The 27,165-nt window shown below is 35.7% G+C and overlaps 2 protein-coding genes and 1 long non-coding RNA gene across 4 annotated transcripts; 2 read left to right on the forward strand and 1 right to left on the reverse strand.

The window, feature by feature from the left end:
• On the forward strand, positions 1–3,093 carry LOC137490288 (serine/threonine-protein kinase pim-2-like). The gene is made up of 9 exons (XM_068218413.2): positions 1–422; positions 585–737; positions 951–1,142; positions 1,308–1,399; positions 1,605–1,655; positions 1,799–2,177; positions 2,278–2,454; positions 2,590–2,678; positions 2,756–3,093. The coding sequence occupies exons 1-9, from the start codon at positions 104–106 to the stop codon at positions 2,828–2,830; spliced, it is 1,527 nt and encodes a 508-aa protein (XP_068074514.2). The 5' UTR covers positions 1–103; the 3' UTR covers positions 2,831–3,093.
• Positions 419–27,156, reverse strand: LOC137496174 (uncharacterized). Its single transcript, XR_012383323.1, has 4 exons — positions 26,979–27,156; positions 23,054–23,114; positions 15,619–15,706; positions 419–679 (listed from the first exon to the last, which is right to left on the reverse strand). It is a non-coding gene; the product is annotated as an uncharacterized lncRNA (long non-coding RNA).
• Positions 12,341–18,003, forward strand: LOC110438780 (serine/threonine-protein kinase pim-3-like). Of its 2 annotated transcripts, none has more exons than XM_068218414.2 (9): positions 12,341–15,444; positions 15,624–15,764; positions 15,978–16,169; positions 16,335–16,426; positions 16,632–16,682; positions 16,827–17,205; positions 17,306–17,482; positions 17,618–17,706; positions 17,789–18,003. In XM_068218414.2, exons 1-9 carry the CDS (start codon positions 15,129–15,131, stop codon positions 17,861–17,863), a joined length of 1,512 nt encoding a protein of 503 aa, XP_068074515.2. In that variant the 5' UTR covers positions 12,341–15,128; the 3' UTR covers positions 17,864–18,003. The 2 variants fall into 2 exon arrangements, with proteins under 2 accessions (XP_068074515.2, XP_073764679.1); XM_073908578.1 differs by having other exon boundaries at positions 15,627–15,764.
• Positions 27,157–27,165: the final 9 nt, after the last annotated feature.

Raw genomic sequence — 27,165 nt, forward strand, 5'->3', positions numbered from 1 at the left:
TATTTGATGTCATTATTAGAACGTCAAAGTGGAATGTTAAGGCTTGACGGTGTAATTTAGTTTTAGTGGGTAGTTTGGAGTGAGACAGTGCGTTTGTTTTATCATGGGTCAGCGAATTTCTTGTCTGAATATAGCGACAGAGTCTGAGTGTGTGTACAGTTTACATCCTAGTACACCACTTCAGTTAAATAATGACACGCCTCGTCTTGAAAACCATCAGCTTGATGAGAGCCGTGTTGTTCCTTGTGAGGAAGATGGAGTAGGGAGTTTGGTGAAGGAGAAAAAGAAAGTGAAGAAAAAATCAAGTTTTTGGAGAAAGCTGTTCCGCTTTTCATGCCCAAGAACTGGAAGGGGTGAAAAGGTGGAGCAGGTAGACAGTGAGAAGGTGAAGCCGGTCACTGAAACAGAACCTTCTACTGATGGTAAATCCCTTTATTTTTTCTGTGACTGGAAAAAAAATTAATAAAAATGATCACCATAGCTTTAAAATATTGTCTCTGCAAATATATGTATTTGTAAAAGAATTGAAACGTTTCTGTGTGTTTTAATTAAAGTAAATGTTGAATGTATGTTCCCCTCTTTAGATCAAACCTCAGTAGGAAACATCCCAAACCCTGTTGAGCATCATGACAACCAGCAAGCTCCTAACAGCCTTGAGGTTCCTTCCTCCATCATTGACCTGCAAATACAGGAACAGTGTGAGAATGTGGAGCTGGAGGAAGAAACGTCTACTGATGGTAAATCACTTCATCTTTTGTGTTTACTGAACTTAATCATTAAAGAAGATCATCATAGCTTTAAACATTTGCAGAGTTCAAATGTTCAGATGTGCAGATGTTTGTGTATCTGAACTCTTCAGTTTTGTCTTTGTAAATACTATAAATGTATTATTTGTAGCAGTATTGAAATGTTTGTGTGTTTATATATAATTGTTATATTTTCCTCTTTAGATCAAACTTCAGTGGAGACCATATCTTCTGTAGAGAGTTATGGTCCTCAGAACACTCCCAACAGTAGTTTTGAGATTCCTCTCTTCACTGTTGACGAGCAAATCCAGGAGTTTCCAGATGATCTGTCAGAGGAAGAAACTGTGTGTCCTCTGGCAGAAAACCCAAGCCAAGACATGGTCTTGATTATTGGGAGTAAGTTCATATTAATTATGGCTGCTTGATGCTTTCACTTTTTGAAAGGATTAGATGTTTCTGCATTATGTATTAGTGACGTAATGGTGTATAAAGTGGTAATAAAGTTTTACTTTTGCATTGTAGAATATGAATCTGTCTCTAAAACTAATTATATTTGAACAGGCATGTGCTGGACCTACAACATGGGTGAGCTACTGGGAGAAGGAGGATTTGGTGCCGTATATGCTGGTGTCCGTGCCCATGATGGTCTTCCGGTAAATTTACATATATTTTTGCATGATCAACCTAACAAACTATATTTATGTGTTATGCTTTGTCTTTTGTAACTCAATTAGAGCCCTTGATAAATGGTCAACCTGACCAAACATGCTACAAATTCATGACTATAATTTCAACAAGGATTATTGAATGGTCTGATGTAATCCAGTGCTAACTGTTAAATTCTGTTTTGTTGATCAGGTGGCAATCAAGTTTGCCAAAAAAATGGAGGGCATGGAATATCTCTACGTTGTAAGTAAACTCATCTCCTCTAACTCTGTTTTTTTTTTTCAACAGTGTTAATCATAGACAGCAAACTATCTCTCAGTAAACAAATTATAAACATGTTGTGCAAACCACCTTAATTTAACCATCCTAAAAACTCTTTCCACTAGCCTGGCCTTCCAGAACTTGTACCGCTTGAAATCGGCCTCACACTTATGGCAAACAAGGGTCCCAGCTCACCCAACATAATAGATCTGCTGGATTGGCAGGACTTTCCAGACTATTATATAATGGTCCTGCAGCGTCCTTCACCATGCCTGAGTGTGTTCAAGCTGTTGGAGAGCTGTGGCAACATCTTTGAAGAAAGGTTTGCTCGGTATGTGATGCGCCAGGTTATCGAGGCAGCTGAGACCTGCTGCCGGCGCGGAGTATTCCACAGAGATATAAAGTTGGAGAACTTGATCATCAACACACACACCATGGATGTCACACTGATTGACTTCGGCTGTGGGAACCTGTTCCACGAAACAGAGTACCACACTTTTAGTGGTATGTACAGTATTAAAACTTTAGTGTCATGACACACAAGCTGCAGAATACAGTAAAAACAAACTGTTCTAACTCAGACATGCAAATCTCTTTCCTCCAGGCACAGAGATGTACTGCCCTCCAGAGTTTTTCGAAACGGGCAAATACTTTGCACGGCCAGCAACCGTGTATTCGCTTGGAGTGCTGCTATACACTATGGTGTGCGGATATATGCCAGACTACACGGATCGGGAAAAGATGCAGCACTGGCTCTGGTATCTGCCATCTTTGTCTTGTGGTAAGAACTTGAAAAAATTGTAACAATCATACAAAAAAGTGTCTGACAAAGCCACTTGGCTCAGCTGTCCAAAATGCCATCAGGAGATGTAAAGGATGTTTAAAGTCATAGTCAAACATTAATCCTGTCTTTCAGAATGCAGTCATCTCATAAATGCCTGTCTGCATCCCGATCCCAGCGAGAGGATACAACTGGAGCAGATCCTCCTCCACGACTGGTTTACGGTAGCTATGATCTACAAGAACTTTTCAAAATGTCAGTTTTTTTGAGGACAATAAACCTGATTTTGTTTTTGCTTTAGATCTCACCATCAGACATGGAGGATGAGCGCCCGGTCCTGGTCATGCAGGAAGAGCTGATTAGCCAGGCATGCTAACACCAGTGGCCTCACCACCTCTCTAGTCCTTTGCTTCTTGCTAGTGTCTGGTGTCAGAGCTTGAGGCAGCAATATTTGCGTCTTGCGGTGTTGCTGCCAAAAATGTATTGTTGAATTGAAATAAAATTGTGTCAATTGAACTGTTGTGTTTGTCATGTTTTTGTCCATTTATTTGCTGAATTAGAATTAGAGTTTGCATTAAGCCTAGTAAGACCATGATTAACTAGTACAGGTGTATTTTATTATGAAAGAAGCTAAAAAAAGAATATTGTGGTCCTCCAGGAGCTGGATTGGACATAGTAAGTAGTAAGGAATTTGTATTTATATTGCACATTTATTGTGTATGACCATACACCCAAAGAGTTTCACAATCATGAGGGGGGTCTCTCCTCACCTCCACCAGTGTGCAGCATACACTTGGATGATGCGATGGCAGCCACAGGACAATGGTGCTAGTTCGCTCACCGCACACCAGCTTTTGGTGGAGCTTCAGTGAATAACTGGTCTTGGGCTGCAGGGTGATATGGCTGTGGCTGTGATATTTCTGCACTATGAATATATACAAGTGAGAAACTGCATTCTACATGATGCCCTGGTTGCTGACTTGTGTCTCTGAAAGAGACATATCAGTCTTTAAAATGATGGAAGCATTGATCTATAGATAATTCAATATCTGCATCAACACAACGACAACAAAAAAGCATGTTTGGAAGTATTAGCAGAATAATAAAAATTATTTAAAAATAGAAAGGAATGTGGTTGAGAACCAGCTGATTAAGCCATAGGGATGAGCCCTTCTAAAAGAAACATAGTGACAATCTTTCAAGCCAGGATACTGAATTTATTTCCTTCAGAAAACAGGAAAATGTGAGTTTAAGCATTCTTGTATGTGGTAGAGACGTCTCTCATAAAATAAAACATTTATTATAATCTCAAGTTTTTAGTTGAAAATGTTTAACACAAAGGTCAGTTAACAAATGGGCTATAAGCACACAGACTTTTAATTTCAGTCAGCCAGCCCCAGGGTTTCCGGTTAATTGTCATCCCATACAAAATTGCTGCATTTAAGATCTGATTTCTAAATGCAGTCGTCATTTGCTTTATACATTTAACACAAAATTTAGTTTATGAATATTGATCTTTGTTAATTATTTGATTATCTATATTTAAGTAACTAGTGTTGGCTGGTTTGAAAAATAGTTATATTATGAGGTGTAGGAAACGTGGTTGCTTTTTTGGGTAAGTTTTAGGTGTTGATATTAAAGAATGTTGCTAGTTTTGTCAGTTTTAAAAAAGGAAAGCAATTTTTTATTTTTTTGTTTTTCGGAAATTTAAATGTTATTTTTATTTTATTCAAGAAACACTTGCATCCTTGTCAGACTATAACTTGGAAAAGCCAGTGAGGGGATGATTATATGGATGTCATATGGGAGTAATCGCGCAGCAGGTGCTGCAATTTTGAGAGGTTCTGTCACCGACTTGGTCCCAGTCATTCCCCTGGCTGGCCAGCAGAGGTCACCATGACCAGACTTCTAACATTACAGCTGCGTCCCAAATGGCACACTGTGCACTCATGCACTATGTACTTATGCACTTACACACTCAACAGGATAGTATATGTATGTAATGTTGTCCCAAATGGTACACTAAGGTTTTTTTACTAAGCGGAAATTCAAACCGTTTCCCTGATGACGTTTGACGGTTGCCAAATCAGTGAAATAAACAACAGAATCATCAAATAATACCTGCCGTGATTATTTCCGCATTCACCATCGGGAGGCGCTATAATCACTCTCGTAGGAGAATTTTGCTTTCACCGTCAAAAATAAATAAAGTTATTCAACATGTGCGTCCAATAGCTCCGCCCCTTCCGCTACGTAAGCAAACATGCGGTCGATGAGTGCGTGAAGTGTCCATCATTCCACACTTCATTTTAGCGGCTGAATGAGTGCATCATCCAGGTAATTAAAGTGCACTTATTATTTTTAGAGTTTTCAGTGTGAACACACTACTTGCACTATTTATACTACAAAATGGCGTAGAATAGTGCATAAGTATGCAATTTGGGAACACTGATTGCAACACACCAGCAGCACATCTCACTGATTACTCACGCTTACACATATAAGCAGCCCAAACACTCACTTTGGTGCGAAGTCTTGTTCTGCCTTGCTGACATTACTGAGCATTCATCTCCTTGCCTGACCTCCCTGTTATTACCTGGACTGTTTCTTGGCCTTGCCTTGCCTTGCCTGCTGCCTGCCCTGAACCCTGCCTTTTACCTCGACTTTGATCCACGCCACCTGCCTCTGACCCATGCCTGCTATCACTATCCTTGACAGCCAGCCGCCAGCCTATCGACCCAGTATTACTACGTCTGATGTGAGTTCGCACACCAGTACTTACTGTGTGCTTGTTATTATACAGTGTTTAATAAATATACTGCAAATGGATCCCTCTGTGTCAGACTCCTCGTTACAGGTTCATCCAAAGGGAAAATTGTTCAGACAAAAATACACAATTCAGGTCTGTAAGAGCCATAATGTTTGTTGTAATGCTGTTTTTGACCACTGGGTGGAGTGTGGGTTTGGAGGAGTATATAGGTAGACGAAGACTTAGAACAGCAGGTGTGTAATTAGAGGGAAGCACAACATTTTTTGACCGTGTTTGGAAAGACCTTTGTGGAGGCATTCAATGTCATTTTTATGAGCATTTATGTACCAAACTGTGAGTGGAAATTGAGCCATAAGAACTGTCTGTTAAAAAAAATAAACCTGATAAGCAGTATTTGGAAGATTATTCGTTTGTTGAGATCTCACGCGTCAGAAACAACCCTACAACACCTCAAATGACAAAATGGTCATTTGTGTCACTACATTTGTCAAAAAAATGGCTTCTTTGTGGATCATCATGCAGCATTTTTGGACTTTCTCGAGGAGCAGCCGTGATGAACTGAATGAATGAAACAAAGGTATGTGTAGCGCAACTTAATGAATGACTTGGTGTGCACACAATAGTGTAAATCCAATGCATTGGTTGCTTAAGTTTTAAAGTTGCTAAGGAGGCAAATGATTTTAATTCGTGAATATGAGTTTAATGAATTGTGATGATGATGGTTGAAACCGAGCATGTGAGGGAAAAGCGGCTCCTTAGGCTCACTACTAAGGCATTATTGGAAAAATTGGAAACTCTGCAAAAGACAAGAAAGTGTAAACTAAGCAAGGCAAAGAACTTAATGGCTATTATAAAGGATTTTATGTCCAACCAAGAATATGAAAAGGAGGTGCAGTGTTCCTTTGGGAAATTCATCAAATTGAGAGACGAAACAAAGGAAATGCACAATTCCGTGATGGTTCTTTTGCCCAGTGAAGAAAAGGAAAAACAACAAACATGGTTCAATGGAAAAATGTTGATTTTCGATGAGTTTGTAGATGATGTTGAGAAATGGTTGAGCGCTGAAAGTCAAGTTTCATGTTCTGGTGTTGTTGAAAGGATATGTCAAGAGGATGTTAATCCAGATGATAGCGTTTCCAACATCTCCTCATGCAAAACAGGAGCCGGTGACGATGGAGACTGTGCATTATCAATTGTACCTGTTCAAGTCAAATCCAGTAAGGGACAAACGGTAATTTAAACCTATGCATTTTAGGATCCTGGCAGTTCTGCCACATTTTGTTCAGAACGCTTAATGCACAGTTTGAAATTAAAGGGAAAGCAAACTAATATTGTTTTGAAAACAACGGGCAATCAAATGGCTGTTAATAGCACGGTTTTGACTGGATTGGAAGTGTCTAACCTTCTTGATGACAACTTTTATAGTCTTCGAGAAGTCTTCACTCTAGAAAGAATGCCTGTATCCAGAGACAACATTTTTACCCAAAGGGATTTGGAAAATTGGCCATATCTGAAAGGTGTTGAGATACCTCAAATTCCTGCTGATGTGGATTTGCTAATTGGAGCAAATGCTTCCAGGGTAATGGAGCCCTGGGAGGTTATAAACAGAAATGGAGATGGACCTTATGCAGTTAGAACCCTATTGGGATGGGTTGTAAATGGACCACTCCAAGGAAGCAGGAATATGGTCAAATGTTCAGGTGTGACTGTTAACAGGATTTCTGTAAGAAAATTGGAGGATATGCTCAGTAAACAATACAATCATGACAAGAGAAGAGCATGCATTTATGGAAAAGGTAAGCAAGTCAATTGAGTTTCAAGATGGACATTATAAATTGAATCTTCCTTTTAGGATGGAAACTCCCCTGTTGCCAAACAACCTTTGTGTGGCTAAACAGCGCTTAATTGGATTGAAAAGAAACTTTTAAATAAACAAGATTTTCCATCAAGAATATAAAGATTTCATGGATGAGGTAATTCAACACGGTTATGCTGAAATAGTACCGTTACATCAGTTAAAACAGGATGAAGGGAAAGTTTGGTATATCCCTCACCATGGGGTTTATCACCCCAAGAAGCAAACATTAAGAGTGGTGTTTGAATTTGGAGCTGCCTTTAAAGGTACATCATTGAGTGATCAGCTTCTGCAGGGTCCTAATCTGACAAATTCACTGTTGGGAGTTCTTGTGAGGTTTCGACAAGAGGCAATTGCATTTATGGCTGATGTAAAAGCAATGTTTCACCAGGTTAAAGTTGCAGCAGAAGATACTGACTTTCTTCGTTTCCTATGGTGGCCAGATGGTGATATCAATCAGACTCTGTGGAATACAGGATGAAAGTGCATTTGTTTGGTGCTGTGTCGTCCCCAAGTTGTGCTTGCTATGCTTTACGTAGAACTGCTGAGGACAACAAAATTGACTTTCCTGAAAAGGTAATTGACACAATTCACACAAACTTCTACATGGATGATTGTTTGAAAAGTGTACCTTCTGAGGAAGAGGCCATCTTGATGATCAAGGATCTCACAGATGTCTGCTTAGCAGGAGGTTTCCAGTTAACAAAATGGATCAGCAATAGCCATATTGTGCTACAAAGTGTACCTGAAGAACACAGAGCCCAGGGCAAAAATATGATGGATCTGGACGAGGACCAGTTGCCAATGGAAAGAGCTCTTGGTTTGTGGTGGTGTGTTGAATCCGACACTTTCAATTTTAAAATAACTAGCAAAGATCATCCTTGCACCAGGTGTGGTGTTCTGTCAAAGGTATGTTCTGTTTATGATCCTTTAGGATTTTTGGCACCGTTCACTCTTACAGCAAAAATTCTCCTGCAAGAGTTATGTAGGATAAGATGTGGATGGGATGATCTGCTACCCTCAAATCTCCAACGGCAGTGGTCTTTATGGTTAAAAGAGTTTGGGAAGATTGCAGATTTCAAGATGGACAGATGTCTAAAACCAGCAGGAATGGATGAACTTACCAACGTTCAGTTGCATCATTTTGCTGATGCAAGTACACTAGGATATGGCACTGTGACGTACCTTAGGATGGAGACATAACACGATGCCCACGTAACTTTCCTACTCAGTAAGGCAAGAGTAGCACCTTTGAAATCAGTAACTATTCCACATCTTGAACTGACAGCTGCTGTGCTTGCTGCTCGAGTGGACAAAATGTTAAGGGCAGAGTTGCAGTTTCCATTGGTGGATTCAGTATTCTGGACAGACAGTATGTCCGTGTTCAAATACATAAAAAATGAGGACAAACGTTTTCTTACCTTTGTCACCAACAGGATCTCTGCAATAAGAGAAATTACAACACCGTTACAGTGGCGATACTTACATTCGTCTCAAAATCCAGCAGACTGTTGCTCCAGAGGTCTGAAAGCAGACCAGCTGTTAACAAACAGAGAATAGATCAATGGACCAAGTTATCTGTGGAAACCAGTGGAAGAATAACCAACACAAATATTTGATTCTACTCTCAAAGCAGATGATCCTGCAATCAAGAGGAACATGTGTGTATAGCACTCATGTAAGTGAACAGTCAAATGCTACTCATAGGCTGATTACTCATTTCTTAGACTGGACAAAGTTAAAAGTCGCTGTTGCTTGGCTCTTGAAATTGAAGATAGTTCTGAAACAACGAAGTCAAAAGAGGAAGGAAAGCCTCTTTGGACTCTTCTGGAGTAACTTCTAAAAAGAAAGAGAAAGAACTTCGAAAACTAGCTGGTTCTGTGGTTACACCAAATTTAAGTTTGCAGGATTTGAACGAAGCTGAAGTAGCTATTATTGGATTCAGTCAAAGGCAACAGTTTAAAAAAAAAAATCGATGCTCTGTCAGTTTCACCTGTTTTTAAAATAAGCCGAGACAGCAAGCTGTATAAATTGGATCCTGTCCATCAAGACTGTATTTTGAGAGTAGGAGGACGATTGAGAAATTCTGCTATGCCCGAAGAAAGAAAGCATCCGATCATTCTGGCTAAGGATCAGCATATTGCCACGCTCATTTTGCGGCATATACACCAACAGTTAGGTCACAATGGAGGAAATCATATGCTTTCAGAGCTGAGGAAAAGATATTGGATCATTAAGTGTAATGCAGCTGCCAGAAAGATTATATTGAGTTGTGGTCATTGCAGACGTTTTGGAGTTAAGGTGGGTGAGCAAAAGATGGCAGACTTGCCGCAGGAACGACTCCTTCCCGATTTGCCTCCATTTTCGAATGTTGGGGTGGATTATTTTGGTCCTGTGGATGTTAAAAGAGAACGCTCCATTGTAAAACGTCACGGAGTCATCTTTACTTGCATGGCAAGTCGAGCAGTTTATATGGTAGTCGCCTACTCGTTGGACACTGATTCATGCATCAACACTTTTCGAAGATTTATCTGCAGACGAGGGCAAGTAACTCAAATAAGATCAGATAATGGTACCAACTTTGTTGGCGCAGAAAAGGAATTAAAGGAATCACTGAGATCATGGAATCAAAACAAGATTCTAAGGGCAATGCTCCAGAAAGGTGTCCAGTGGAGTTTCAATCCTCCAGGAGGTTCGCATTATGGTGTAATCTGGGAACGTGTAATTAGAATGGTCAAATGAATTTTGAATTCCATCCTACATCAGCAGATTTTGGATGATGAAGGATTCCATACTGTACTATGTGAAATTGAGGCCATTCTCATTGATCGCCCAATAACTAAGTTTTCAGATGACCCTAATGATTTGGAGCCACTTACTCCAAACCATCTGCTTCAGATGAAAGTTAAACCAGTATTACCACCTGGATTATTTGATAAATCTGATTTATACAGCAAGAGGAGATGGAAACAGGTCCAGTATATGTCTGACTTTTTCTGGAAAAGATGGACAAATGAATATTTGCCTTTGCTTCAAGATTGGCAGAAATTGAATAAGGAAAGGAGAAACTTTGTTCCTGGTGACATTGTTGTCATTGTGGACTCGTCTGCCCCTCGAGGGTCTTAATTAATGGGGCGAATTCTGGAGGTTTTTCCAGATAAAAATGAACTTGTTCGTTCTGTGCGAGTACAAACTAAAATCAGTGTACTTGAGAGACCTGTGACAAAACTTTGTCTGTTGTATGACAGCATGGAAATATAATGGACTTGTGGTAAAGACTGTTAAATTTTACACCTACACAGAATTGATTAATACAATGTTTATAGTGTTGCTTTAATGGCTCTCTGTATGAACATGGTTGAATTGTTATGTCTACCTGCCATGTACAATTAAGGCCCGGGGTGTAAGAGCCATTATGTTTGTTGTAATGCTGTTTTTGACCACTGGGTGGAGTGTGGGTTTGGAAGAGTATATAGGTAGACAAAGGCTGTTTCTCAATTAAAAGAACGCAGAGAATGGACTTGCGTTCTTGTGGAGACCGGTCTTGCCAGGTGTCCTCGGAAGAACGAACTCAGGAGACCGCGAGGGCAGAGAATGCGTCCTTTGAGAAATGGGATGCTGCATTCTTCCTGAGGGTCATGTGACCTTCACGCGTTTTAAATAGTAAATTATTTAAACATTACAGCATTCATACAACGATTTATTGTTTCCCCCTTCTTCAAAATATATACTTTGCATAAAAACATTATAAATATACACTGCACAATATAAATAAAACAGATTTTAATACGAATTTCAGCAAACAAACAACCCTTAATGTGTTTATTCCTTTATTAAGATGTCCATTGTAATGTTTACTTTCACCGTTTCATTTAGGGAAACTCCTGAGGTAAATAAGTGATACTGAACTTTAATAATAAATCTAAATAAAATGCTGCGCTTCCCATCTCCAGCCGCAATGACTTCTGGGACTTCCAGAGAGAGTTCGGTGCTCAAGTCTGCATCAGTGCGTCCTCGATATCAAGATCACATCCGGGAAGTTTCACGCGTCCTCCGTACTTGCGGTCTTGAGTATTGGAACTAAACTTAGGCAGCTGATGATGACGTTGCACGAGAACACGAGGACGCAAGATCGCTGAAGAACGCATATTGAGAAACAGCCAAAGACTTAGAACAGCAGGTGTGCAATTCAGACATCCCAAGTCTCCCGGAAGTTGCGGGAGTATCCCTGAAATGCATAGACACTCCCGGTTGCCCGCAAATAAATGATAATCTCACAAAAATATTTGCTTGTATTTGCAGAAAGACCCTATTAATGATGTATGTCAATCAGGATTTATGAAAGGGCGACACATTTCCAGTAATATAAGACTCATTTTAGATTTGATTGATTACAATGAATTAATTTTGGATAATAGTTTTATTTTATTTGTTGCATTTGATACAATTGATCATAGTTTTATGTTTAAGACTCTTATTTTTTGGCTTTAAAGATTATTTTATAAAGGCTTTATTTAAACTAAATTAAATTATCACATGGAAAAACATCAAGATTTGAAATCAAGAGGAGCATACAGTACGTCAAGGTTGTCCTATATTTCACCCTTTCTTTTCTTACTGGTAACACAAACTATGGCCCTGCATATCAAAAGAGATAGATTTTGAGGTAATAGAATTTTTAGCGACAGAACTAAAAGGTTCTCAGTTAACTGACAACACTTACATTTTTCTAAATAATGAAATTAAAATTAAAACTGCTATTGATTGCCTCAATCTTTTTTCGTCTGCATCTGGTTTAAATATTAAAAAATGTGTGGTGTTCTCTCTGAAAATATGCAATGATACTAATATATATGGTATTCCAGTAAAGAAGATGGTAAAATATTTGGGTCAAAAAATTTGTAAAGATCAAAAAGAGAGAAGTAAACTGAATTTTACACCAATTATTAAGAAAACAAAACAAACATTAAACTTATGGTTAATGAGAGATTTGTCAATTAAAAGAAGAACATTATTAGCCAAAACAGAAGTTTCGTCATGTTTAGTATAAACTGTTAAAGTCAGAATTATTAGCCCCTCTGTTTATTTTTATTGTATAACTATGGTTTGTTCTGTAAACTATTGAAAAATATAGCCTAAATAGGCTAATAATTTTGACCTTAAAATGTTTTTTTAATTAAAAAAATAATGATATTATATTGATGATACAGTTATTCAAAAGTAATAGACAACTTAAAATTATTGTGAATTTATTTCAATTACAAGATCCCCATAACTGCTAAAGAATTTGCAATAGTATTTGATGCAATTTCTAGTGGACTTGTTTAGCTCTTATTCGGTAATGTATTCACTGAATCAAATCTTTTGCTTAGTAATCAGTTAAGTATCAATGGTGTGAACAATAAATTAATATAAATAAATATAGACAATAAATTGAATAACTGTTACATTAAAAGGTTTTGCAGAACTACATTGTTGCCTAAATGCAAATCTTTTTGAAATTCCTTATTTGAGCGAATTGAGTGGAAAAAAAGTTTAAAACTTACCTAGTAAATACTGTCTCACCAATAAAGTTTTAATGGTGATATATAGGAAGTACCGTGTACACAAACAAAAATGGTCCAATGATAGGCCTAATACTTTTTTGTTTAAAAAATGATTTTCAGCATTATATTGAAACCCTAAAAGTCATAAAAACATAAAAAAGGTTCAAGGATGTGTGCAATTATGGATTCATTTTCTTATGCAAATTTTTTTGTGGTTTATATATACCTGTAATTTATTTTGTTTGTTTTTTTATTCTCTACTGCAGTGGTCACCAAACTTGTTCCTGGAGGGCCGGTGTCCTGCAGATGTTAGCTTCAACCCTAATCAAACACACCTGAACAAGCTAATCAAGGTCTTAGGTACACTTGAAACATCCAGGCAGGTGTTTTGAGGCAAGTGGGAGCTAAATCCTGCAGGGACACCGGCACCCCAGGACCGAGTTTGGTGACCCCTGCTCTACTGATTTGTTCCTTTGATGTGAAAAAACTTTTATAAGTATTGTATTCCTCATTTTTGTATGCTATTGTTCTTGTTATGCAAAAAAAAAGGCTGAAAAAAACTAGCTGTCTACACTAGCTGAAACTCGTTTTCATTGGCTGAAAAACACTAGCTGTTCATAGCCTATTGGCCACATAATGGATGCAAAGCTCAAGCAATGTGAGCATCCAAACCATTAATTTATTCACATAAAAATATAATGTTCAAACATCTGTCTGTGTAATAAGATGTAATTCTTCTAATACGTTATTTTTCAGTGGCACAATGTTTTTATTTTTTGTTCTGATCCTCTAGATAGAATAACCTTTAAAGTGATATTTCACACATCAATTATAATTTACACTCTATTTACTCACCCTCAAGTGGTTTCAAACATTGACAAGTTTTTTTTTTCTATTGAACACTACAGACTATTTTGAAGAAAGCTGAAAACCTATAGGGTGGCACGGTGGCTCAGTGGTTAGCACTGTTGCCTCACAGCAAGAAGGTTGCTGGTTCAAGTCCCGGCTGAGCCAGTTGGCATTTCTGTGTGGTGTTTGCATGCTCTCCACGTGTTCGCGTGGGTTTCCTCTGGGTACCAAGGACGTGTGCTATAGGTGAATTGGATGAACTAAATAGACCTTGGTGTATGTGAGTGTGTGAGAATGAGTGTGTATGGGTGTTTCCCAGTACTGGGTTGCGCCTGGAAGGGCATTCGCAGTGTAAAACATATACTGTATTAGTTGGCTCATTCTGCTGTGGTGACCCCTGATAAATAAAAAAAAACTAAGCCAAAGGAATGAATAAATGAAAACCTGTGCACATGGACTTCCATAGCAAAAAAAACATGGAATTAAGCGTTACAAGTTTCCTGCTTTCTTCAAAATATCCTCCTTTCTGCTCAACAGAAGAAGTCAAACAGGTCTGCAGCTAGTAAAGGGTGAATACATTATGACAGGATTTTTGGTTTTGGGTATAAACGCTGCTTAAATACAGCAGAATTTTTAACTTAAACTGCTGTAGAGTGTAGTTTCAAGCCTAGTTAATCATATGAAACATGAAATTCAAGGTCACTTGATAACTAAAAAAAATGACACACTCAAATCCATAGTGTTTTGAGATGAAATCATATATTCAAGTGAATATATATGAGAGAGAGTGTGCTCTGTGGACTTGGTGTGTGTTTTCGGTAGAGTTTGAAAAAATGGGCTATATGCAATCATGGTCTTATAAAAGAAAACATTTAGAAATTGATTTAAAAATTGATGCCCAAAAAGTGCTTAGTGCTGGACAAAGCCAGAAAGTGTGAAAAAGAGTGGCTGGAGATTGTTGACACCCGTTACAAGTTAGATCAAAACCAGGCCGAGCTTCATAATTTAAACAAACATTTTGAAATATATTTTATTTAATTAAAATTGTTTCCTGAAAAACACACGTCCTCTAACTTATAAGGAAAACGAAAGGAAAATACTAGATTTAGTAGATTCACATTATTATGTTTTTAAATCCCATCCACACATCTTTAATCTAATTCATTTCTGACTTCATATCCTTATACATTAAATATACATACAAAAAGAAATAAAACTTTTCAAGTAGACTACTCCCACTGAGATCATGAAGTAATGTGGACTATCAGTTCTGTTCAGGTACCATGATATTTGCCGCCCTCAAGTGGTTGAGAAAGAGAATTCAACCAATAAGAAAGTATTGGCGACGCAGCATTATACTGCAGAAGTACGGAATTAAACATTTATATAAGTGTTTGAACAAGTATTAAAACAAGTAGATTTACCTTTATAATATGATTTAATATTTATTTTAGCTTTATTTTAGGCATTACTATAAGAATTGTCAGGTATTATGTATGCAATATGTAGTCCAGCAAATTTTAAAACAAAACAAATTGATCTCAAGGTCTTTCTATTTGATGTCATAATTAGAACGTCAAAGTGGAATGTTAAGGCTTGACGGTAATTTAGTTTTAGTGGGTAGTTTGGAGTGAGACAGTGCGTTTGTTTTATCATGGGTCAGCGAATTTCTTGTCTGAATATAGCGACAGAGTCTGAGTGTGTGTACAGTTTACATCCTAGTACACCACTTCAGTTAAATAATGACACGCCTCGTCACGAAAACCATCAGCTTGATGAGAGCCGTGTTGTTCCTTGTGAGGAAGATGGAGGGAGTGTGGTGACGGAGAAAAAGAAAGTGAAGAAAAAATCGAGTTTTTGGAGAAAGCTGTTCCGCTTTTCACGCCCAAGAATTGGAAGGGGTAAAAAGGTGGAGCAGGTGGACAGTGAGAAGGTGAAGCCAGTCACCGAAGCAGAACCTTCTACTGATGGTAAATCCCTTTATTTTTTGTGTGACTGGAAATCTTTTTTTATAAAAATTATCGTTTTAAAAATGATAGCTTTAAAATATTGTCTCTGCAAATGTATTTGTAAAAGGATTAAAACGTTTCTGTGTGTTTTATTAAAGTAAATGTTGAATGTATGTTCCCCTCTTTACATCAAACCTCAGTAGGAAACATCCCAAACCCTGTTGAGCATCATGACCACCAGCAAGCTCCTAACAGCCTTGAGGTTCCTTCCTCCATCATTGACCTGCAAATACAGGAACAGTGTGAGAATGTGGAGCTGGAGGAAGAAACGTCTACTGATGGTAAATCACTTCATCTTTTGTGTTTACTGAACTTAATCATTAAAGAAGATCATCATAGCTTTAAACATTTGCAGAGTTCAAATGTTCAGATGTGCAGATGTTTGTGTATCTGAACTCTTCAGTTTTGTCTTTGTAAATACTATAAATGTATTATTTGTAGCAGTATTGAAATGTTTGTGTGTTTATATATAATTGTTATATTTTCCTCTTTAGATCCAACTTCAGTGGAGACCATATCTTCTGTAGAGAGTTATGGTCCTCAGAACACTCCCAACAGTAGTTTTGAGATTCCTCTCTTCACTGTTGACGAGCAAATCCAGGAGTTTCCAGATGATCTGTCAGAGGAAGAAACTGTGTGTCCTCTGGCAGAAAACCCAAGCCAAGACATGGTCTTGATTATTGGGAGTAAGTTCATATTAATTATGGCTGCTTGATGCTTTCACTTTTTGAAAGGATTAGATGTTTCTGCATTATGTATTAGTGACGTAATGGTGTATAAAGTGGTAATAAAGTTTTACTTTTGCATTGTAGAATATGAATCTGTCTCTAAAACTAATTATATTTGAACAGGCATGTGCTGCACCTACAACATGGGTGAGCTACTGGGAGAAGGAGGATTTGGTGCCGTATATGCTGGTGTCCGTGCCCATGATGGTCTTCCGGTAAATTTATATATATTTTTGCATGATCAACCAAACAAACTATATTTATGTGTTATGCTTTGTCTTTTGTAACACAATTAGAGTGCTTGATAAACGGTCAACTTGACCAAACATGCTACAAATTCATGACTATAATTTCAACAAGGATTAAAGAATGGCCTGAAGTAATCCAGTGCTAACTGTAAAATTCTGTTTTGTTGATCAGGTGGCAATCAAGTTTGCCAGAAAAATGGAGGGCATGGAATATCTCTACGTTGTAAGTAGACTCATCTCCTCTAACTCTGTTTTATTTTTTTCAACAGTGTTAATCATAGACAGCAAACTATCTCTCAGTAAACAAATTATAAACATGTTGTGCAAACCACCTTAATTTAACCATCCTAAAAACTCTTTCCACTAGCCTGGCCTTCCAGAACTTGTACCACTTGAAATCGGCCTCACACTTATGGCAAACAAGGGTCCCAGCTCACCCAACATAATCGATCTGCTGGATTGGCAGGACTTTCCAGACCATTATATAATGGTCCTGCAGCGCCCTTCACCATGCCTGAGTGTGTTTAAGCTGTTGGAGAGCTGTGGCAACATCTTTGAAGAAAGGTTTGCTCGGTATGTGATGCGCCAGGTTATCGAGGCAGCTGAGACCTGCTGCCGGCGCGGAGTATTCCACAGAGATATAAAATTGGAGAACTTGATCATCAACACACACACCATGGATGTCACACTGATTGACTTCGGCTGTGGGAACCTGTTCCACGAAACAGAGTACCACACTTTTAGTGGTATGTACAGTATTAAAACTTTAGTGTCATGACACACAAGCTGCTGAATACAGTAAAAACAAACTGTTCTAACTCAGACATGCAAATCTCTTTCCTTCAGGCACAGAGATGTACTGCCCTCCGGAGTTTTTCGAAACGGGCAAATACTTTGCACGGCCAGCAACCGTGTATTCCCTTGGAGTGCTGCTATACACTATGGTGTGTGGATATATGCCAGTCTACACGGATCGGGAAAAGATGCAGCACTGGCTCTGGTATCTGCCGTCCTTGTCCTGTGGTAAGAACTTGAAAAAATTGTAACAATCATACAAAAAAGTGTCTTACAAAGCCACTTGGCTCAGCTGCTAAAAATGCCATCAGGAGATGTAAAGGATGTTTAAAGTAATAGTCAAACATTAATCCTGTCTTTCAGAATGCAGTCATCTCATAAATGCCTGTCTGCATCCCGATCCCAGCGAGAGGATACAACTGGAGCAGATCCTCCTCCACGACTGGTTTACGGTACCTATGATCTACAAGAACTTTTCAAAATGTCAGTTTTTTGGGGACAATAAACCTGATTTTGTTTTTGTTTTTGCTTTAGATCTCACCATCAGACATGGAGGATGAGCGCCCGGTCCTGGTCATGCAGGAAGAGCTGATTAGCCAGGCATGCTAACACCAGTGGCCTCACCACCTCTCCAGTCCTTTGCTTCTTGCTAGTGTCTGGTGTCAGAGCTTGCGGCAGCAATATTTGCGTCTTGCGGTGTTGCTGCCAAAAATGTATTGTTGAATTGAAATAAAATTGTGTCAATTGAACTGTTGTGTTTGTCATGTTTTTGTCCATTTATTTGCTGAATTAGAATTGGAGTTTGCATTAAGCCTAGTAAGACCATGATTAACTAGTACAGGTGTATTTTATTATGAAAGAAGCTAAAAAAAGAATATTGTGGTCCTCCAGGAGCTGGATTGGACATAGTAAGTAGTAAGGAATGTGTATTTATATTGCACATTTATTGTGTATGACCATACACCCAAAGAGCTTCACAATCATGAGGGGGGTCTCTCCTCACCTCCACCAGTGTGCAGCATACACTTGGATGATGTGATTGCAGCCACAGAACAACGGCGTCAGTGCGCTCACCACACACATTAGCTATTGGTGGAGCTTCAGTGAATAACTGGTCTTGGGCTGCAGGGTGATATGGCTGTGGTTGTGATATTTCTGCACTATGAATATATACAAGTGAGAAACTGCATTCTACATGATGCCCTGGTTGCTGACTTGTGTCTCTGAAAGAGACATGTCAGTCTTTAAAATGATGGAAGCATTGATCTATAGATAATTCAATATCTGCATCAAGACATCAACAACAAAAAAGCATGTTTGGAAGTATTAGCAGAATAATAAGAATTATTTAAAAATAGAAAGGAATGTGGTTGAGAATCAGCTGATTAAGCCATAGGGATGAGCCCTTCTAAAAGAAACGTAGTGACAATCTTTCAAGTCAAGATCCTGAATTAATTTCTTTCAGAAAACAGGAAAATTGTGAGTTTGAGTATTCTTGTATGTGATAGAGACGTGAAGTCTCTCATAAAATAAAACATTCATAATAATCTCACATTTTTAGTTGAATATGTTTAACACGAAGATCAGTTAACAAATGTCACTTTAAGCTGTATAGAAGTGTCTTGAAAAATATCTAGTCAAATATTATTTACTGTCTTCATGACAAAGATAAAATAAATTGTTATTAGAAATTAGTTATTAAAACTATTATGTTTAGAAATGTGTTGGAAAAATAAACAGGTGGGCTAATAATTGAGAGGGGCTAATAATTCTGACTTTAACAGTTATACTAAATATGACAAAACTTCCGTTTTGGCTAATAATAATCTTCCTTTGATTGACAAATCTCTCATTAACCATAAGTTTAATGTTTGTTTAATTTGCTTAATAATTGGTGTAAAATTCAGATTACTTCTCTCTTTTTGATCTTTACAAATTTTTAGACCCAAATATTCTACAATTTCCTTTACTGAAACACCATATATATTAGTATCATTGCATATTTTCACAGAGAACACCAAACATTTTTTTCATATTTAAGCATAAACCAGATGCAGACGAAAAAAGATTGAGGCAATCAATCAACCTTTTAGTTCTGTCTCTAAAGTTCTAATACCACAAAATGTATCTCTTTTGATATGCAGGGCCTTAGTTTGTGTTACAAGTAAGAAAAGAAAGGGTGAAATATAGGACAACCTTGACGTATGACCCTCTTGATTTCAAATCTTGATGTTTTTCCATGTGATAATTTAATTTAGTTTAAATAAAGCCTTTATAAAATAATCTTCAAAGCCAAAAAATAAGAGTCTTAAACATAAAACTATGATCAATTGTATCAAATGCAACAAATAAAATAAAACTATTATCCAAAATAATTCATTGTAATCAATCAAATCTAAAATGAGTCTTATATTACTGGAAATGTGTCGCCCTTTCATAAATCCCGATAGACATACATCAATAATAGGGTCTTTCTGCAAATACGAGCAAATATTTTTGCCTCATTATTAATAAGTGTAATTGGCCGCCAATTTTCTAAACATAATATATCCTTATTAAGTTTAGGTAATAAAGTTATCACACCTTGTCTTAATGTGTTTGGTAAATAACCTTGCCGGACAGCCTCTCTAAATACAGCAAACAAAAATGTTGCTGGTTCCTTTTGAAAATATTTATAAATTTCACTGATTAAACCATGGTTCCCATGCAGGTGTCTTATTATCTTTGAGTTTGAGTTACTCTGATTCAGTACTTCATCCAAAGTAATATCTTGGTCACATATTTGAACTGAGGACTCATCTATCTTTTGAACGTCTTCTTTAATATATTCTAAAAATGACTGAGTATTAATTAATTGGTTATTATTTGAATATAATTCCTCATGAAAGTCTGCCACATATCTTGATATTTCTTTAACGCTTTCTATTAACTTTCCATTGATATTCAATTTGACCATAGCTGTTATTTCTGCATTTCTTTTTTCAGTATTAAAAACACTTTGTATTCTTTTCTCCTTCCTGTAACCATTTTATTTTTGATCTCATGAATGCGCCCTTTGCTTTATAGATTTATCTCATTCTAATTGTATTTGCATTAATTTCTTTTTTCCTTCTCGTTTTATGTTATAATTTCTAGAGAGGCTCTTAATTTCACTTATAATTTTTTTCTTCTGTTTCACTTCTATATTTTGCTCCCCCCTTTCTATTTAGCTAGAGTTCTAATGTTAAACTTCATTAGTTCCCAATTATTACCAAAATGATTAGTTACATTTGCCTCATTCCGGCTATTTATAATAATATACTTTGCTTCCTCTCTAAACTGTACATATGTCAATATATTTTTGTTAGTTTTCCAATATGAAAGTTTTTTTTTTTTATTGTTGTGTGTAGTTGTATTAAAGACATTATAGAAACCTCACTAACAGTCTGTTAAATGTCTTGAAATTAGCCAATAGTCAATTCACGACTGCTGAAACAGACTTTTATTACACCAAGTAAACTGAATTTCTTCAGGATACTGTTGTCTCTATATATCAATCAGGTCAAAGGTAGAACATAAACTGTTCAATTCTGGAAGAACAGATCTATTAGGACGAGGCAGCAAACAATCTATTACAGAATCCCATATTGTGTTAAAGTCCCCACTAACATTTTTATATATTTCCACTACTTTTTCAATTTGGTCTTCAAAATTCAAAAATAAAGACTTGTTTTGTGTGCTACTATTACTTGCATAAATATTTCCTGACACAAAAAACCTTCCAATGACCAATATTATTCATCGAGCTGAATTGTGTATTTTTGTCTGAACAATTTTCCCTTTGAATAAACCTCTCAAAATGGCAGCACCTGCTGCGCGGTTACTCCCATATGACATCCATATATCATCCTCCCACTGGCTTTTCTAAAAGTTATAGTCTGACAAGGATGCAAGTGTTTCTTGAATGAAATAAAAATAACATTTACATTTCCGAAAAACAAAACAAAAAAAATTGCTTTCCTTTTTTAAAACCGACAAAGCTACCAACATGCTTTATTACCGACACCTAAAACTTACCAAATAAAGCAACCACGTTTCCTACACCTCATAATATAACTATTTCTCAAAGCAGACAAAACTATAGTAACCTAAATATAGATAATCAAATAATAAACAAATAAAGATTATAATTCATAAACTGAACTTTTGTGTTAAATGTATAAAGCAAATGACGACTGCATGTAGCAATCAGATCTTAGCGATTTTTTATGGGATGACAATTAACCGGAAGTCTTGGGGCTGGCTGACTGAAATTAAAAGTCTGTGTGCTTATAGCCCATTTAAAGGCTTAACTAGGGTAATTAGGGTAAGTAGCAGTTTAGGGTAATTAGGCAAGTTATTGTATAATGATGGTTTGTTCTGATGACAGTCAAAAAATGTATGGCTTAAAGGGGCTAAAAATTTTAACCTTAATATGTATTTTTTATTTATTTTTTTAATTAAAAAACTGCTTTTATTCTAGCCGAAATAAAACAAATAAGACTTTCTCCAGAAGAAAAATAATTATCAGACATGCTGTGAAAATTTCCTTGCTCTGTTAAACATTATTTCGAAAATATTTAATAAGGATAAAGTTAGGGAGGCTAATAATTCTGACTTTAACTGTGCGTCTCTTGCATTAAATGTTTGACAATCAGTCATAAAAGAGGTGGATAACATTTTGTTAAATTTCATATGGAGGAACAGACCACAATATTTAAAAAAGACAATTTTGTGCAATTCAGTTGATGATAGTGATAGTCTCAATGTTCTTGACTTCAGCACTTCTAATTGTGTATTAAAAAACAAATGGATTAAGAATTACCTGAATAATAAAGGCTGAATTTGAAGCATCATCCCTGAATTACTTTTTGACCTGGTGGGGGTTTAGAATATTTTAAGGTGTAACTTTGAAATTAACAAATTAAATTTCCTCTTTCATAAACAGGTTTGCTTACTATGGATGCTTATTTATAAGTATAATTTTTCTCCACATAAATCAGTGAAACAACAAATGTATAACTTTTAAAAATAAATCCTTATTTTATAGAAATTGGTACAATAATGTTATTAAATTGATAAAACAGTTATTCAAAAGTAATAGACAACTTTTAATTATTGTGAATTTATTTCAATTACAAGATCCCCATAACTGCTAAAGAATTTGCAATAGTATTTGATGCAATTTCTAGTGGACTTGTTCAGTTCTTATTCGGTAATTTATTCACTGAATCAAAACTTTTACATACTAATAAGTATCAATGGTGTGAAAATTATAGACAATAAATTGAATAACTGTTACATTAAAAGGTTTTGCAAAACCACATTGTTGCCTAAATCTTTTTGAAATTCCTTATTTGAGCAAATTGAGTGAAGAAAAGTTTGGAACTTACCTAGTAAATACTGTCTCACCAATAAAGTTAAAGAAGTGACATCAAAACTAATACATCTAATCTTAATTAGAGGTGGAATCAATAAAACACCTGTTTTTTGAAAGCACATACAGTCAAATTCAGAATTATTAGACCCCCTTTAATTTTATTTTTTTTTTATTAAACATTTCTCAAATGCTGTTTAACAGAACAAAGAAATTTTCACATTCATTTATTAATTTTCTTTTCGACTTAGTCCCTTTATTAATCCAGTGTCGCCACAGCGGAATGAACCGCCAACTTATACAGCATGTTTTACGCAGCGGATGCTCTTCCAGCCACAACCCATCCCTGGGAAACCTCCACACACACACGTTTACACTTATACTCTACAGAAAATTTAGCTTACCCAATTCACCTGCACTGCATGTCTTTGGACTGTGAGGGAAACCGGAGCACCCGGAGGACACCTACGCAAGAAGAAATGGGAAAAAATAGAAAATTATGGAAAATCTGAAAAAATGGAAAGTTAACGTTTGAAATGCAATTTTCATTTGTTGATTTTTGACGGTGTGAAATGAACAAAGAACTGCAAAGCGTTACACGGACCTATTCTGTACAACGAAATTAATAAAATATGCTTATGAAATTGTAGTGTTTATATACCTATTGTCTTCCACTTTGATGTTTGTTTGTATTTACACGCCACGTTTACATACTAAGAAAATATTTGGGTAGGGCTTTGAAAGACCAATAACAAATCAACCTTTTAAATGAATTCTCCAACTAACCTTATTGTCATGGAAATGACAGCAGGCCTTTTAATTATTAAAGAGAAAGATGAGAGCAGCGTAAGAAAAAGCATGAGAACAGCTCCATCTATGGGTGAATACCTTTAAAAGCTGAATTTTTCAATCCCACTAATTATGAGTCAGACTGATTATTTTCAGAAAAAGACATACTTTAAGATTTGATTCTGAAATACATATTATTTAAAATAATAAACATTTGGATATTTCTAAAACTCTGATAAAGTATAAGGTTCTATGTGACTTTTTGTCAGAACGGAGGTCACATGTTTTTGACATTGTTTTTGTTTGTTTGTTTTTACATTGTGTTAATTTGTGTATAAATAATAGTATGAATAATAAAATATTAAATAAAGCATATAGTTTTTTGTCATGTACTTTTTGGTTTATGGAACCCTAACCAATGCTCAATAATGTAAAACTTATCAGAATGCATACAGAATCTTATAATTAACTTCCAATTATTAAGCTGTCCTCAAATTACATTCCACAGAGGTGCTCACGGTGACCCGAGTTTGATTCCCGGCTTAAGATCATACCACTTTCTGCTACCCATGCTTTCCTGTCCATTCTCTACATTGTCCTATCAATAAAAAAGTGAACCCCCTAACAATATATATATATATATATATATATATATATATATATATATATATATATATATATATATATATATATATATATATATATATATATATATATATATATATATATATATAAACTTACATTCCTTATTTGCATTTTTTTAAAGGCTACTTCTTTATTTCTGGGTTATTAACTGGTTTGATTCAATTACAAACTGAATTGGATTATATATACACTACCTGACAAAAGTTTTGTCGTCAATCCCAGTTGTAAGAGCAACAAATAATAACTTGACTTTTAGTTGATCATTTTAAAAAGTGGCAGAATGTAGATTTTTCTGATGAATCTGTTGAACTGCATCCCAATCATCACAAATACTGCAGTAGACCTACTGGAAACCGAATGTACCCAAGATTCTCATAGAAATCAGTCAAGTTTGATGAAGGAAAAATCATGGTTTGGGGTTACATTCAGTGGGGGCGTGCAAGAGGTCTGCAGAGTGGATAGCAACATCAACAGCCTGAAGTATTTAGACATTTGTGCTGCCCATTACATTACAAACCACTGGGAGAGGTTAAATTCTTTATCAGGATAGCGCTCCTGCTCATACTTCACATATGTGACAAGACTTTGTTAGGTAGTGCATAATGCTCATTAGATTACAATTACTTCTAAATAGATTACAGCTACTTTTTATGGATTTAGAAGTTATACGCAGCATACTGGCAGTAAGTATCATTTTTATTTATTCTCCCTTATTTTTTCTGATTTCTCCTTTAAATCTCCTCTCTTAAAATTGTGACAGTGTAAAAGTTTCAGCATGGCCATACATTTTACTTTGATAAAATTTACAATCCTTGCTTCTGAAATTGGGGACAAAATAAAACATACAAATCACATGTTACAGTAAGTCAAAAGTAACAAGGAAGTAATCTAAAAGTAGTCATAATAGAATTAGCAACGTATGCTTTGACAGAATGTAGGCTAACAAACAAAGAAATTCTACATTTAAGAAGGTGATGTGAATCAAACACACAAAACTTAGATCTAAATATTCCTATAGTGTAATTTGTCCTTTTATTTTATATTTATTTTGTATTATTCATACACAACATTTTGCTTTTAATTTTTTTATTTGTTTATTTGTAAATAGGCAGCCAAAGCCAGACCATGCTGTAACATCATACAGTATTAAAGCACATCAAACAAAACCATGGTCCTATGGAAATGCTGTAATAAAACACTTCAAACCATAGAGAGCAGCATTTAGGCAGTCAGATACAAGCTAAAGAAAATCAAAGAACATTTTGATGAAGTGATGAGGATATGCAGAAAGGCAGTTCTATATCGAAGATATAAAGATATACTGTGAAAGCTGCATATTTCACAAGAGAAAATGCACTTTGAGGTGTTGTCCACAGAATGAGTGGAATGCTGCTGTGGGCTCTCCTCACCCCTGTTTGAGCTCTGTTGGGTCAACACGTTTCTAACACATTCCAGGTGCTTAAATACACAATCCATGACTTGAAGCTAGAGGCTATAGAGCCCTAAAACTGGCCCGATGATTTACAATACAGAACAAGAAACAGACAGACGGGACATTTATCACCATGTTGTCGGAAATGTGTGATCGTCCTTGTAATTAAAATGATCAATAAACTGACAAGCAGAATTATATACTGCTGTATTGCTTTTTTTAAATCACCAGACTAATGTTATGTTTATAATATGTCAATGTGTGGACACTATCATTTTGTATATGAAAACACATTAATATAATACAAATTGATTAAAACGTCATAAAATATTTACATTTAAACTGTTCAGTAAAAATGTTTTATTTTAGTGATTCTGTAAATTTAAAAATAAACATGTACTTTAACAAATAACTTAAGAAATAAACAGATTAGCTGAATGATTGTTTGCTTTATAATTTTACTGTAAAGTTGATAGTAAAAACATCACATCTAAAAAAAAGTAACATTATTTTGCCATTAGAAATGAAAATCATTTAAATTATTTTAGTGAATAAATATATGTAAATAAATATCCTAATATGTATTAAAATCCAAGAATGTATGTTTTTAATTATGTGTGATTTACTGACTAAAACACATGACATAAAAATAAATAAACAAACAAATAAATAAATAAAAGAAGTTTTTCTTTTTAATGCTGTAGACTTATAATACTTGTAATTTGACACAAAAAAATGGTTATCAAGAAACAAACAAGCAAGAATGATATTTTGCCATATTATGCCATTTTAAAGTCAAACAAGCCAACGTTTTTGTTAATAAATATTTGTAAATATACTTTTTAAAACTTTAGATATTGGATAATAAATTAAATATGTTATTTACGGTCATAATATTTCCATAAACAGCATTTGTTTGCACAATATATAGTTTTATTATATTATAAATGTATGTTTGGGTAGTTTATGTGAATAAATATTGCATTATACATTAATGTGCAACAATCTAATTCAAATTTACAACAAAAAAAAAGCCACCAACAACAAAAAATACTGTGGAAAAACTTTTTTTTCTTTAGTTTTTTTCCTATTCCCAACTTTTTTCTTTTAATTAATAAAATGTATATTAGTTTCTACAATACAATACAAAAGGATTAATTATTTTAAAATACCTTCAACAGACTAAGCTTTAGAGAACGGGATTTATGCACACAGACTTTTAATTTCATCCAGCCAGCCTCGGAGCTTCCGGTGAACTGTCTTTCCATTATAAAATTAGTATGATTAAGGTCTGTTTTCTTTTAAAAAAACAAAAAAAAAACAGTGATCTTCACAGCCTGATAGATGTACAATATAACGTGGGTCTCAGACCAGACAAGAAATTTTAAGTTTTCACCTGCCATGTTTTTAAAATATGACAGTTTATTTTACCCCAGTATTTTCAATTGAATTTCTGCACTTACATGCTGATCCTGTCGATGCTAGTGGTTACACGGTCTTTCATCTAGTTTTACGCTTGATCAACTTAAGAATGCTTAAGTCTATTTAACTGAATGTATTGTAATTACATTACATCTCTTAATTAAAATCACTGCAGAAAAACACAACACATAAGGACTACAATCCCCCTAGTTCCGGTCTGCATGACGC

This window comes from Danio rerio, chromosome 7 (assembly GCF_049306965.1).
Source record: "Danio rerio strain Tuebingen ecotype United States chromosome 7, GRCz12tu, whole genome shotgun sequence".
Taxonomy (NCBI): Eukaryota; Metazoa; Chordata; class Actinopteri; order Cypriniformes; family Danionidae; genus Danio; species Danio rerio.

What these genes read in the sequence shown, in the direction of transcription:
- LOC110438780 (XM_068218414.2), top strand. Translation starts at nt 15,129, where the DNA reads ATGGGTCAGCGAATTTCTTGTCTGAATATAGCGACAGAGTCTGAGTGT. An exon ending in AGAGTACCACACTTTTAGTG is followed by an intron (nt 17,206 to 17,305) that starts GTATGTACAGTA and finishes TCTTTCCTTCAG; the next exon opens with GCACAGAGATGTACTGCCCT. An exon ending in TCCTCCACGACTGGTTTACG is followed by an intron (nt 17,707 to 17,788) that starts GTACCTATGATC and finishes TTTTTGCTTTAG; the next exon opens with ATCTCACCATCAGACATGGA.
- LOC137490288 (XM_068218413.2), top strand. Translation starts at nt 104, where the DNA reads ATGGGTCAGCGAATTTCTTGTCTGAATATAGCGACAGAGTCTGAGTGT. An exon ending in GGAAGAAACGTCTACTGATG is followed by an intron (nt 738 to 950) that starts GTAAATCACTTC and finishes TTTCCTCTTTAG; the next exon opens with ATCAAACTTCAGTGGAGACC. An exon ending in TCCTCCACGACTGGTTTACG is followed by an intron (nt 2,679 to 2,755) that starts GTAGCTATGATC and finishes TTTTTGCTTTAG; the next exon opens with ATCTCACCATCAGACATGGA.